Genomic DNA, 15238 nt, shown 5'->3' with positions numbered 1-15238 from the left:
AATTCTTCATTTAAACCATTAGGGTATACTGTTTGAAGTGTATAAATCCAAAATGCCTCTCGCTGAAGAAGGTAACGCTCCCTATTTCCACCCCGTTGAAAAGGTTTAACTAACTCAATGCCTTGAAATTTCAAAGTACAGATATCATGTCCAAACTCATTAAAATGTCTCGCCACGGGTGACTTAATATCGTGATTGCGTATGTTACTTTTGTGTTCGTGTAATCTTGTTCTTAACTCTCTTTTTGTTTTACCAACATAACAGAGCCCACATGGGCATTTGAGCAAGTAAACAACAAAGGACGTACGGCAAGTAATTCTCCCTCTCACAGAGAATGTCTTGCCGGTCCGTGGATGTGAAAAGGAATTACCCATAATCATCGCATTGCAATTAATGCAACTCCTACAAGGGAAATTGCCCGGATCAAGGGCTGTAAGCCAATTGGTAGGCGAAGTGTAAGAATCAGCTCTAACCAGCATATCTCTCAAATTACGTGATCTCTTATAAGCAAAAAGCGGAGGGTTTTGAAAAGTCTGGCCAATCTGTGTGTCACTCGATAAAATATGCCAATGTTTATTCACTATTGATTTGATCTTACCCGAAAGGGGAGAAAATGTCGTAGATAAGACAACTCGATTATCTGAAATGACTGTTTTTTTCTTAAAAAGTGATTCACGTTCAATACCACGTACCCTGTCCAAACTCAAGTCGAGATTCATATTATCGTAACCTTTTGAAAGGAACCGGTTATATACTACTTTCACCTGGTTTTCAAATTCTTCATCAGTACTACAAATCCTTCTTATACGCAAAAACTGACTATACGGGAGGCTTTTTTTCATAGATGGAGGGTGATAACTTTTAGAATGTAAAAAATTATTCTTATCTGTGGATTTACGATATACTGTCGTCTGAAGAGTCTGTCCAGTAGATCTAAAAACCTTAACATCAAGAAACGATATAGAAGACATACTGTATTCCAATGAAAATCGTATGGAGTCAAGTCTGGAATTTAAGAATTCGTGAAATTGATTAAGTTCTTCAACTGTTCCACTAAAAACGAAAAACACATCGTCAATATATCGAAACCAACACTTCAAACAGTGATGAAAAATGTTACTTGAAGAATACACAAAGTCTGCTTCAAATTTGCCCATGAACAAGTTTGCATAATTAGGGGCAAATGGAGATCACATTGCCGTACCTTTCACTTGATGATAAAAACCGTTTTCAAATTTGAAATAGTTCATGGTCAGCACTGTATGTGCCAAATCCCATAAGAACTTTGTTGGAGGCTTATCGACATCTCTAGATTTTAAATAATGTTCTAAAGCACATAAACCTAAATCATGTGGAATATTAGTATATAGGCTAGTTACATCCATAGTGCATAACAAATCATCATCTGATACATTGACATTCATCAGTTTACTCAAAAAATCAGTAGTGTCCCTTAAATATGAGGGTAATGTCCAGACAATTGGCTTAATGTGCCAGTCTGAGAAATACTGAGAAATAGGCTCAGTTAAGGATTGGCAACCGGCCACGATTGGACGGCCTGGAATAGTTCCCTCGCATTTTTTGTGGATTTTCGGCAAGGTGTAAAAAAACGGTCGTACTGGATGAGTTTGTAATAAAAAGTCAAATTCCTCCTTAGTGATGTAATTGTCTGATTCGCCACCAATCAAAGTTTTTTTTATCATATTAAAGAAGCGACTCGTGGGATCACAAGTCAGGGAGGAGTAGAATTCCTGGTCTCCGAGTTGATTAAAAATTTCATTACGATATGAATCTTTGTCTTGTATTACAACAGCACCACCTTTGTCGGCAGGCTTGATCACAATTGAAACATCTTCACTAAGAGCCCCCAAAGCTTCACGTTCTCTGATCGAAAGGGTCGGTAAGAAATGTCGATCTCTTGTGAATAGGTGAAAAACATCCTGATCAACCAGCCGGCAAAAAGTCTGGACAAAATGAAATGAAAAGTAAGTTTGACACTCAGCAACTAAAAGATATTGATGATCGTTGCACCACTCTTTTGGATAGCTACAGAAAGGAAATATCTGATGTGAAAATACGGAAATACCGCCGAGACACCTTGGATTATAAAAATGATCGGGTCTACCAGTGGCTGTCTCACCCTGTTCATGTGCGGACAATGCGTTCTTCACGCCAAACGACTGACTCCCTTTCCAGTGGTCTTTCTACCGATGAATCTGGAAGCGACAATGCATCAACAGGTACTGCATATCGTTTTTTATCTCAAGGGGGGAGACAGGGACTTCGGTCGCAAAACAGAAGAGGAGACCTACACGGAGGGGCGGTAAGAAACACAGATCCTGCAGCACGAAGGGGGCGGACACAGAGGTATCCAATGTAGTAAACCTGTCTAAAAGACCACTTAGTGTCGAAGAGACTGACGTTCTGTCAAAGGGTCTTTCCTTTGTTCCATCGAAATATACTGATCCCTTTTTGACAAAAATTGAACTTTTCAAATTTTTCAGGTTAATTAAATTGAAGTCCTTTTTTTCCTGTGGAACTAGTCCTTTGCTTTCAGTTCAGCCTATAGTTAGAACTCAGGTACATTTGGAGAAGAGCCGTTTCCGGCCCAAAAGTACATTTATGCCCCCTGTATCAAACCCTTCTGTCCAGACTTTTTGCCGGCTGGTTGATCAGGATGTTTTTCACCTATTCACAAGAGATCGACATTTCTTCCCGACCCTTTCGATCAGAGAACGTGAAGCTTTGGGGGCTCTTAGTGAAGATGTTTCAATTGTGATCAAGCCTGCCGACAAAGGTGGTGCTGTTGTAATACAAGACAAAGATTCATATCGTAATGAAATTTTTAATCAACTCGGAGACCAGGAATTCTACTCCTCCCTGACTTGTGATCCCACGAGTCGCTTCTTTAATATGATAAAAAAAACTTTGATTGGTGGCGAATCAGACAATTACATCACTAAGGAGGAATTTGACTTTTTATTACAAACTCATCCAGTACGACCGGTTTTTTACACCTTGCCGAAAATCCACAAAAAATGCGAGGGAACTATTCCAGGCCGTCCAATCGTGGCCGGTTGCCAATCCTTAACTGAGCCTATTTCTCAGTATGTAGACTGGCACATTAAGCCAATTGTCTGGACATTACCCTCATATTTAAGGGACACTACTGATTTTTTGAGTAAACTGATGAATGTCAATGTATCAGATGATGATTTGTTATGCACTATGGATGTAACTAGCCTATATACTAATATTCCACATGATTTAGGTTTATGTGCTTTAGAACATTATTTAAAATCTAGAGATGTCGATAAGCCTCCAACAAAGTTCTTATGGGATTTGGCACATACAGTGCTGACCATGAACTATTTCAAATTTGAAAACGGTTTTTATCATCAAGTGAAAGGTACGGCAATGGGATCTCCATTTGCCCCTAATTATGCAAACTTGTTCATGGGCAAATTTGAAGCAGACTTTGTGTATTCTTCAAGTAACATTTTTCATCACTGTTTGAAGTGTTGGTTTCGATATATTGACGATGTGTTTTTCGTTTTTAGTGGAACAGTTGAAGAACTTAATCAATTTCACGAATTCTTAAATTCCAGACTTGACTCCATACGATTTTCATTGGAATACAGTATGTCTTCTATATCGTTTCTTGATGTTAAGGTTTTTAGATCTACTGGACAGACTCTTCAGACGACAGTATATCGTAAATCCACAGATAAGAATAATTTTTTATATTCTAAAAGTTATCACCCTCCATCTATGAAAAAAAGCCTCCCGTATAGTCAGTTTTTGCGTATAAGAAGGATTTGTAGTACTGATGAAGAATTTGAAAACCAGGTGAAAGTAGTATATAACCGGTTCCTTTCAAAAGGTTACGATAATATGAATCTCGACTTGAGTTTGGACAGGGTACGTGGTATTGAACGTGAATCACTTTTTAAGAAAAAAACAGTCATTTCAGATAATCGAGTTGTCTTATCTACGACATTTTCTCCCCTTTCGGGTAAGATCAAATCAATAGTGAATAAACATTGGCATATTTTATCGAGTGACACACAGATCGGCCAGACTTTTCAAAACCCTCCGCTTTTTGCTTATAAGAGATCACGTAATTTGAGAGATATGCTGGTTAGAGCTGATTCTTACACTTCGCCTACCAATTGGCTTACAGCCCTTGATCCGGGCAATTTCCCTTGTAGGAGTTGCATTAATTGCAATGCGATGATTATGGGTAATTCCTTTTCACATCCACGGACCGGCAAGACATTCTCTGTGAGAGGGAGAATTACTTGCCGTACGTCCTTTGTTGTTTACTTGCTCAAATGCCCATGTGGGCTCTGTTATGTTGGTAAAACAAAAAGAGAGTTAAGAACAAGATTACACGAACACAAAAGTAACATACGCAATCACGATATTAAGTCACCCGTGGCGAGACATTTTAATGAGTTTGGACATGATATCTGTACTTTGAAATTTCAAGGCATTGAGTTAGTTAAACCTTTTCAACGGGGTGGAAATAGGGAGCGTTACCTTCTTCAGCGAGAGGCATTTTGGATTTATACACTTCAAACAGTATACCCTAATGGTTTAAATGAAGAATTGCCTTTGAATTGTTTTTTATGAAATCATGTAATTTGTCATTGAAATCATGTAAAAATGTATTTACCATGTATTCTGAAATTAATTTCTTTATACAGTTCAAATAGTATACCCTAATGGTCTAAATGAAGAATTGCCTTTGAATTGTTTATGAAATCATGTAATTCGAAATTATTATTATTTTCTTGTATATTTTTTGGTATTTACCATGTATTCTGAAATTAATTTGTTTTTACACTTTAAACAGTATACCTTAATGGTTTAAATGAAGAATTGCCTTTGAATTATTATTTTTTATGAAATCATGTAATTTGAAATTATTATTATTATATATATATATATATTTTTTTTTTTTTGTATAAATTGTTCATAAGGGTCACATGGATATTACATATGGTATGTTGTGTTATTCCTGGTGTTTCCACAATGTTGGTAACTTGATGCACCTGAAGGTGCTGATGATTTGCGGAATGAGGTTCACCTGTGAGGTGTTTCTTTTTAAAAAACAATCTTTTCGGTGTTTCATAGTACACACTGATGATGGCTTAGGCCGAAACGCGTCTGTGAGGACATGGTAATAATAAATGTATGAAAATAGAACCTGAGAGTGCGGTTTTTCATCTTTACTTTTGATAAACGTTTTTTATTACTCGCACCCATAAACTATTTTGAGAGTTGAGCGCGCCTGCTCTTAATACTATTTTTCTTTTTCTTGACAGTAGTGTTGTTTGATTAACATGACATTTAAGAATTAATAAATATTGAATAGTGTTCAAATATTTGTATTCCTCTCTCACCTGGAAGTACATGAACTTCATGAGTTTGGTGACCTCAGGTTCCAGCACCTCTACAGTCTTCTCATAGATCTCCACCCGATTTGGCTGCTCGTTGCACTTCACCTGAGATACACAAGAGGGCGATATTAAAACGGCTGGATTCAGAACTGAGATTATGAACAATGAGCCTTTTTCTTCTGTTCGTGCAGGGTAGTCATATTGTTGAACTTGGTCATTTCAATTTTATCTTTTAGATAAATGAAAAGGGGTTCAGACTCTCTTCAAACAAAGGGAAAATGGTGGAGAGCATTTAAAAAAGTCCATTCAAGCAAGACAAGATTTAACACACAATATTTGAATGCTGGCACTTGGGAGATGGTCCTCACTGCAGAGCATAAAATCCAGGGGGAGGAGTCAGATAAAATCCAACTCCTCCCACCTTACATACCTAAACCTACCAATCTCCAGCCCCTGATCCCTAAACCCACCCCTAAACCTACCCATCTCCACCCCTAAACCTACCAATCTCCACCCCTTATATAAGATCCGACTCCTCCCCTCGGATCTTGTGTACTGCATTGAGGTGCTACTGGCACTTGGCAGAAATATATAAAAAATAAAATAATAATAAATAAATAAATAAATCTATGCATATGTAAATTTATAGAATAACAAGCATTTTCATACTGAGTTCCTCTTCCGCACTATTAGAAACCTGATAGTAAAGGTTTTAATGAGCTAGTAGGGCATGAATTTTACTAGAGTACTGAGAATGTCCTCTAATTTCATGTGTGTTTGTGTGTGTGTGTGTGTACCTGAGGAATGGCTCTGGAGCAGCTCCTCCAGGTGTACAGCATGACCGCATACTCATGCCCCTCCTCCAGCATTTCATTCTGAGAGGAAAAAACGTTTGAAAAAGAGGAAATAGAACAACAGCTATAGGAGCCACAAACATAAACTTCTGTGAATTCAGTGTAAATGTGCTAATACATTTTATAACCTCATGTTTAGAAACGACAATCCATCAGGCACTTATTTGTTGGAATTCACCATTATTACTATGCAGTATAGCTAGATATACATTTCCTGAGAGAATTCCCTGCACTTACAAGTTGTAAACCCAATTATATACAGAGGGAGAAAGAGAGAAACCAACACGGAAAAACTAGATTGCTCCATTATAATCACCAGAGCATTTGTAGTCTCGACAGTTTCGTTGATTAGAGTGGTAACATGCATTCAGTGTAGACTGAGTTCCTAATTATGCTCCACTTTCCAAAAATAAATCATTTAACCTGGATTTCTGCCAATCAAAATTCAGCAAGTATTACAATTAGAGCTTTGCAAAACTAAGCATGTGCAAAACTGACTAGTCAGAGGGTTGCCTAAACAACTAGTCATCAAGTGTACTGCTCGTTTACACGACAACGTTATATTAAAAAAGAAAAGTTTTACCTTTGCTTTTTTTTTTTAAGTTTTGAAAATTTGTCGATGTTACTTTGTAAAGAAGCACTACACATTACGTAGCTATAGGCTGAACACATAATACGCATGCGCATGACGTCAACGCTTTCACAAATTCGCGTTTTTGTAGTTTACATGGAGATGATAACGTTGTTTTTGCGTAAATTAACGGGCAAAACGCAATAAAACGTTTTCAATTCTTAGTTGAAAAAGGTGTTTGTTTCTACTTTGCAGAGTGTGTTAGAAATCATGAATGGTGAGAGAACATTGTGCTTGGTACATTTACCATCTTCAAACCAAACTTGGGTCTCCAGCCAAAGTTTAAATCCCGTCTGGCTAGCGCGCCTCCCATAATGTTTAAGCATTAGGTCAGTAGGCGGACAGTAGGCAGTCTTTTGCGGCTGTTCGAACACATTAAACCACGAGCGTTTCCACTACGAAAGCAATCCGGTTAAATGCGTTTTCGATGGTCAAAACTGGACAAGCTCAAAACGTTTTAGGCCCTGTTTACACCTGTATTTAGAGTCATCCACTTGTGATCCGATCGACCAAAATGCATTTTAATACCAGGTGTAAATAGGGCCTGTGAAACATGTGAATGGAGTCTGCACAGTAAGCAAGTTGATTTAAATGTATAAAAGTGAGAAGATAATAATAATAATATCAGTAAGTATGAGGGTATGATTTTCAAAGGCCTGCATTGTTCATCTTAAAACACTATATTTATACTCCTAAATCCAAGTTTAGAGATGGCACAGCATTCATCCAGACCTACAACTATGCGCTCATTAGAGCTTTAGCAGAAGGTTGCTGAAGCAAATAGGACCTCCAGTCCTTGAGGACTTTTCTATTTCTCTGACAAACATGAGCTACTGTTTGACAGTCCAAGCACATCCACGAGCCACTGAGCTGTGTGAGGAAGAGGTGGACTAGCTGCATCAATCTCAGTTCAATCCAGAATAAAGCCCAAACCCCCACACAAACAAAACAGTACAAAACAGCAATCATAACTAGACAAGGGTGGCTTTGTGAAAAGGTGTTTGTCCTGAGCTCTTCACCTCATGCCTCCGCTAAAACAGAATTGAAACTGATGGGGTTTTGATATGGCACAAACCACCTTGCCCAGATTTCACATGCTGACCCTTAAATAGTCATTACTGTTGAAAATCTGCTAATGCTTTTTGAGCTGTTCTGAAAAATGGATGTTCGTTTTAAACCGAGGGAACAAATAATTACATTGTGTGAACGATTTACTTAAAAAGAGGCCACAATTTACTAAAACGAGAGAAGGAATTCTTAATTCATGGCCACTATATATATTTCCCTGCTTGTCATGTGCGGGGCTCCGTACAATCCATACAAGTTTAGCATAATGAAATTCATTCTTTTTAAGTTCTATTTAAGAACACAGCTGTTTTTTGTAGTAGATTGCACTATAATAATCATTAAGTGGATTCATTGAACTCCTAATTGCTCAATAAACTATCAATTCTGAAAACAGTCTAATATTTTTGTATAAACTGTGATACTTTTCTTTAGGATTCTTTGATGAACAGAAAATTAAAAAGGACAGCATTCATTTGAAACAAAAATCTTTTGTAACATTATAAATGTGTTTAATTTAGCAAACCCTTGCTGAATAAAAAGTATTACTTTCTTAAAAAAACAACATCTTACTATCTACAAACTTTTGAACGATTGTATATTTTAATATACAACATAGCAACTTTATTATTGGCCAACACAAACGCTGATTCATGATTTAAAAGTGATATTTTAAGGTTGATGTATATGATTTGGAGGTATCGCTACACTACATTTAGTACTCAATGGTAATTCACAGATGGTATTGACAGTTTACATGTTGAAATTTTTATTTATTCATCACAGTACCTAAAAATATGTTAATGTCTTGGTGATTTTCTTTTGTAAGTGAACCTTTATGAAGGGAATTGCACTGCTCAGGGCTGATTTAAATATCACTGTGGCAAAGAAAGGCCTACATTAGAAAAACTGAATGACTGTTTCTGTTTCTCAGTGCCCTTCTGGTAAAGATTTCAGTAAGAACCATAAAGAGCAGCTTTGTTGTAATGCAACATCCTTTTGTTATTGCTGCCCTGGTCACATGACCAGCCATCCTAATGTGCTGTTTCACAAAGTGTCCTTCTACTTACCATGCTGGAGTGCACAGTGGCCTGTTCAATGTAGCGGGCAATTCCAGTGACAAACGCATTTCTGTCCTCAAAGTTGGTGTCAAAGTTTGCCTAGTAACAAACAGAAGGCAAGTAAAATTTTACTGTGAACTCTACATCCTACTTCGAATATTGAAATACATTTGTGTTAATGCATAAGGGCCTGTACCTGGTACATGATGGAGGATGGTGGGGGTTCGATGCATGGCTGCTGGTCTGGGAGGGGAAGCTCCTCCAGCAGGTCCACATTGGACAGCGCATCCTCCAGGGTCACGTGGGTTGTCATGGCGACACAGGTTCACTCACAAAACAGCCCAATCTGAAACAAGAATAGACCATGAGCTTCATCATCATCATACAGAAGGTGCAGCACTCAGCACTTCAACTCTATGTCTAAGTGTAACACAGTCTATAAAACACTGGCATTTGAAAAGGGAAATGTCATGACTTTCAAAAAAATCTCTTGTTAAAGTCTTTCACTGGTTTCACTGACGGAATTTAATAAGTCTCAAAACACAAGTGCTGCTGTGGCTGCCAAGACATTATTAATTAGGGCTGCGACAGATTTTTTCAATAAATTAAACTAATATATGATATAGGGGTAGGCGATATGACCCAAATCATATTCACAATGAGTAATTTTATTTCACGATAATGATAGGCTATATAATACAAAATAGGACTATTTTAACAATGTCTTTACTACCTTTCTGGGCCTTGAAAGTGGTAAAAATGTTGCAGTCTATGGAACGACATAAAGCTCTTGGATTTCCAAAAAAAAAACGGGTTTGGAACGACATGAGGGCGAATAATAAATGACAGAAATTTCATTTTTGGGTGAACTAACCCTTTTACCTACTGTGTTTACAGGAATAAGCCAAGACAGTCATTACTGCGCTGCTTATTGTGCTTAAAATTGCTTCAACATTTAAACTGGCAAGGCTTAAACACGCATGCAAATGATCACTTTCGAGATGGCACAGCACTGCAATGTCACCTAAGTGTAACAACAGAGGTGATAATCCAAAATTTCCACATTGTAAACCCAAATGCTCAAAATAATAAAGTTATTCAAGTGGGGTAAACTTAAAGTAGTTCAAATTAACTTTTGAGTATTCAGAACTTTTTTCTTTTGAGTTCACAAAACTGACATAATAAAGTGATCTAAATTGTTTTTTTTTTATGAACTTGTTTAAATTTAATTTAGATTTAACTGAAACTGCACTGGGATTTCTATTTCCCAGCATGCTTTTCCATGGCACTTGAAAGAGAAAGTAAATGTTAAAATTAAGTGTTAGCCTATATAATGTTTTATTTTTGTGCCAGATTAATGTTAAGTGTGAGATTTAGTAGTGTTTAATGTTTTGCTATGCTAATTTAGAAGAGTTTCTGTTGTGCAAGGTTTTTGAGGGCCATCATGTTGACGATTGGAGCATGAACTTAGTTTGAGAACAGATATATTACATTTTCTATATTGCCATATTGATTTAGCAATTGCTATGCAATGCTAATGCTTTCAAAACATTGGCCCGGTTTCACAGACAGGGCTTAGATTAAGCCAGGATTAGGCCTTAGTTCAATTAGGACATTCAAGTAGCTTTTATAAATGTGCCTCAGTAAAAAACATTACTGATGTACATCTTGAGACTAAACAATGGCACTGATATATTTTAAGATGTGTCAGTGCAAGTTGCTTTCAGTTAAAACAGCTCAAACATGTATTTTAGTCTCGGACTACCTTAAGCCTTATCTGTGAAACCGGGGGTATGTGTTAACCAATTAACAAGTTAGCATTTATAGAATCAGCTAGTTAAACCAGCCAAGTTTCCACTACAAAAAATATTTAAATTGAGATTACATGATAATTTTAAAGACATTATTGTATTTTATAGAAGAGATGTGAAATGTTGCATGTTTTTTTCAGTATGTACAGGAATACCATGAAAAACATTTCCAAAATACAGTATCAAGACAAAAATAGTTACGTTTTTTTTAAATGCATCTCAAGACCTCAGGAAGTGTGCATTCTCAGGAAGTGTGGTATTGCCCGTATTAGACCCGGGTTTGCTTGATAGTGACCTGCAAAAATAATGCTTTGTAGCCATAAATCGGTTTCTAGTTTTATTTTGGCCAATCTCTATTCTGGACTTGCACACAAACTGCATTGCAATCATTTCCCAAAATGTCATTTGTGTGGAAATATTACGAAGTCTGTAAACAAGATGTTAACACAGGCCAGAGACGGGACACACTGAAGACGGATGCAAAGAAGAGAACACAGACATGCCAACAGAGCAAATACTGTACCAGGCACAACAAGCTCACGGTTCACAATACTCAAAAATATAGAGGAATAAAAATATAAATATTGAATTGAGGGAGGGGGTTTATATGCATCTCTGAAGGGAACTGACTGTCTTCAGAAAAGTTATGATGAAATTTTATTTTCCTCTACCTCAGTATAAAGTAGCGTATATAAGTGCAGCACTGCTTTGTGTTCAGCGGTACACAAAGAAACTGCTGCTGTTCCATAAGCGCCACCTACTGTCAGAGAGTGAATTTGCATTTTCATTCAGTCCGTTTACTGTTTTTGTTTTATGCAGGTGTCATTAGCATAATTTCACAAATCTAAAGTCAGACCATTCTGTTTTGCTTCTTGAAATTATACAATAAAAAATAACTGCTCATTCTACATGTGTGTAGCCTCTTAGTTTGGATTGTGATTAAAATGCAGTGGTTGCCTCCAATATTAAATGGCTACAGATATTTTTTGTTTAATGCCAGTTTGCCTGTCATAGAGCAAATAAACAACAGATAGCCTGCATTTAAATGGTACTTTAATTGCTCCAACGGTAGTAAAAAAACTCTTCGCAGAATTTATGTAGCTTATAGGGACAACCCTGGGCAAAACAGTCAGATAATGTTTATGCATACTAAACCACATGATTAATCTGTCCTGGACAGTTGATAAGTGACACTAGTCTATACAGGTCAGGCATCTATCAGCCATCTGTCCAAGGAGGCTGATTTTCAATCTTTACCTTCATCAAATCTTGACAAAGCAGCAGGGAAACATGAAGTTAGCTTGACCATTAAACGTAGCACATGCAGGAAGAGAGATTGCCTGAGGTCACTGTGGTATTAAATATGGAGCCTATGTTTAACAGTACAAGGGATTCTCTTATGATTAACAGAAACAAACAGGAACCAAGTGTGGAACTTAGAAGCGTGAACAACATAAGAGATAAAAAAATGATGACACATCATAGCAACAACACACAGAATGAAGAATGTGCAAACAGAAACATTCAAGCAAAATGACCAAAAACAATTGTAATGTCTGCAGACTTACAAGCAACATCAAATGCAATTTGAACATTTTTGACTTTTCCAGTGCATTTTGGGGGAATTACAGATGGCTTACTATTAGTTGTCTCTCCGCATTAAGCTGGGAAGCCTGGGATAAAAGTATTTTAACATAAAAATTACACACGTTGGCTTTAAACTGCATTCTCAACAGGTCTGGTGGGCTGAGACTGATGTTGGTGTCAGATTGTTGGAGGTCACAGCAGAATCACATGATGGAATAACTGTCTCAGATCTCTCAGAGTAGCTCAGGGTGGAAAAAAACACTTGAGCCAAGTGCTGAAGGCCACAGAAGAGGCAACATCGGTGGCCACCGGTTTCAAAAACTGCTTAAAATAGAATTAAAAGTCATCAAATTTATTTTTACATTCTTTTAAAAAGGTTGATTGGTCTAATTTGAATTGGAAAAGTAAGATTGATAACCTTTTCTAACTGCTAGTTGGTCATACTAGTTCTTAAGACACAATCTAGAGCCTAAGTTTATGCAACTGGCTCCTGGTCTTAAGCACAATCTAGTCAAGGGATGTATGGCAAGTCAAATGAATAAAAGGCATGTTACTGAGTCAGTATGTGGTGCGAACTACAAGAAACATCTTCCAATAAAAAGCCCATGGTTAATATGTCACGTGCCATTTTTCTTGGAGTACACATCACTAAGAAATGCATGCCGATACGCTCTACAGCACTTTAACAGTACTGATCCATCCATTGCTTCAATGAAAGGGTGGGGTTTCCTGTCAGCATTTGTGTATCTCACAATGTCATGCAACTATGTACAAGAAGATTTTTCATTTAGACAAACAGGCAAATCTTACACAAGTATGAAGCCTCTTTTGTGCTTAACTAATTCTGTAAAGCTTATTTCTGCCCTAAAAGACAAAAAAAAAGTTTCGCTCCAAAACCTAGTGAGCCAATAAGAAGTCAGGTACTTCCAAAATCGTGTCTTCATTAGGACCCCAAGCGATCCCATTATCATAAAAACAAAACAAAAAAACTTTCATGGGTACTTCCTAAGCGCCTGATAATAATTTATACAAAATCAGTCTTCACAATGTATGCCAATTGAACCACATTATAATGACCATTAATGTCTGTTTTAGTTAGCTTAAGTACTGGCACAGCATACAGATAACCAACTAGCCTGATAGCCTTATACGCAACACATTTGTACTTACCCACATGTATTTGCAACCATCTTTAATGTAATATATTAAAATAGAATATATGTAAAATAATTTACAATAATGTTGTTAGTAGATAAGCAGCATCCTAGTCATCATGGAACTTCATGAGTGACAATTGAAAATATATCACACACAACTAGAGTAAAATAATCCATTTTAAAATGGTCTGAACTATTTTTTGATTATCTAATTAAATAGCTTTTAATACGCACATGTGGGTGATTATATCGAATTGTGTCATATTCAACACAGAGATATGGTCTGCACCAGAAAAAAAAAAAAAAAAAAAAGCGGATGTACTTTGAGCCCTGGGGGTTTCTGCACATTTTAATCTGTTGAAAAGGATCACGTGAGGTGGATTGAGACATGTTCAGACTGATAACAACCTCAGAGCTGAATCATTGTCATTCAAAAAGGGACTCTTGGAAAAAAACATCCATGACACCAACACGTTCCAAGAGGAAGAAGTGATCTGACAGGGAGAGAGCGAAGAAGTGGGGGAGAGAGAGAGAGAGAGAGAGAGAGAACACTACCATTCAAACACTTGGGGTCTACCATTTTTTGAAAGTAGAGAGAGAGAGTCTGTGCCTGTGGGAATGGAATACTAGAATAAACTTTCCCACAATGGCTGATTCCCATTGTACGGTGGGGTAAACGGTCCACATTCCTATACGTTATGTGAGCATGACAAAATTGGACCAACACTGACATAAATGCATGGGCCACACACATTTTTTACCGAGGGTGTGTTCACACTTGTAGTTCGATTCTCTTGGTTCTTTTGGTCCAGACTGCTGGGCTAAATGCGCTTGTTGCATGTGCGTACATATGATAGTGTTTTTACAAACTGAGAACTCACAATTTGGCATAAGAGCTTTTGTAAAGGAGTCCTAACAGTGCCAGGAATTCCTCTGTTGCACAAACACAAACCGAGATCTGCTGCAAGGAGACCACAGTTCTTAAGCCATCCTGAAATGCAATAGGCAACAACATGCTGCATTCACGCCATGTCGTAATTACCATAGTATCAAGATGACAACATGCGACGTTATAGCAGGTCCAGGTGTAACAGCACAGCAGTCACAAAAAACTTCATAGGAGCTTTCAGACAATTCCCATCTTACAAGCTGCAATTAAGAGCTCTACAAGGATTTGAATGCTTTTTACAAGTTGAAATCAAGTAATTGCGGTAATTACAACCTCAACTCCAATGACGAGAAGAACCTTGTGTGCTTGAGCATTCTGTCTGTTTTTAGGTCCATCTTGTGTCATCACATCCTGTTTTTTGGTTCGTTTTAGATGTGTCTGGTTCATGTTGTGTTCATATTTCAGTTGAACTGCACAACAGTTTGTTTGGAAGCGGAGCGAGACCCCCTGAAAAGGATGTCAGCGTTCACACTAATTCAAATCAAAACAACAACAGAGCAAGCCCACCAGTTTGTTTTAATCGAACCAAACCTGCCACACCCCGAAAATGCTAAAAATGTGTGATCGAGGCTATCACTTTTAACGTAACCAATATGATGTTATTTCGATCATATAGCCCTGTGGTTCTTTTGAATCCAAAGCCACAACAACATTCAAAGGCCCCATGATGTTTCCAGTTATTCATGATTTACTGTACAAAGATTAAAGGAGAACTCCG

At 37.4% G+C, this 15238-nt stretch overlaps 1 protein-coding gene across 2 annotated transcripts in view; it reads right to left on the bottom strand.

The window, feature by feature from the left end:
- Window positions 1-15238, bottom strand: part of cyfip2 (cytoplasmic FMR1 interacting protein 2) — a 40677-nt gene that overhangs the window by 21075 nt on the left and 4364 nt on the right. For both annotated transcript variants that reach the window (XM_081382690.1, XM_081382691.1), the window contains exons 2-5: window positions 9213-9362; window positions 9026-9115; window positions 6203-6280; window positions 5409-5510 (exon numbers count right to left, since the gene is read on the bottom strand). In XM_081382690.1, coding sequence (XP_081238816.1) covers window positions 5409-5510; window positions 6203-6280; window positions 9026-9115; window positions 9213-9329 — 387 coding nt within the window. In that variant the 5' untranslated portion in view covers window positions 9330-9362. The remainder of the gene's footprint in view (window positions 1-5408; window positions 5511-6202; window positions 6281-9025; window positions 9116-9212; window positions 9363-15238) is intronic.

This window comes from Scardinius erythrophthalmus (genome assembly GCF_964197995.2).
Source record: "Scardinius erythrophthalmus genome assembly, chromosome: 13".
Taxonomy (NCBI): Eukaryota; Metazoa; Chordata; class Actinopteri; order Cypriniformes; family Leuciscidae; genus Scardinius; species Scardinius erythrophthalmus.
The sequence above is the reverse complement of the archived record's forward strand: the minus strand, read 5'-3'. Positions and strand labels throughout refer to the sequence as shown.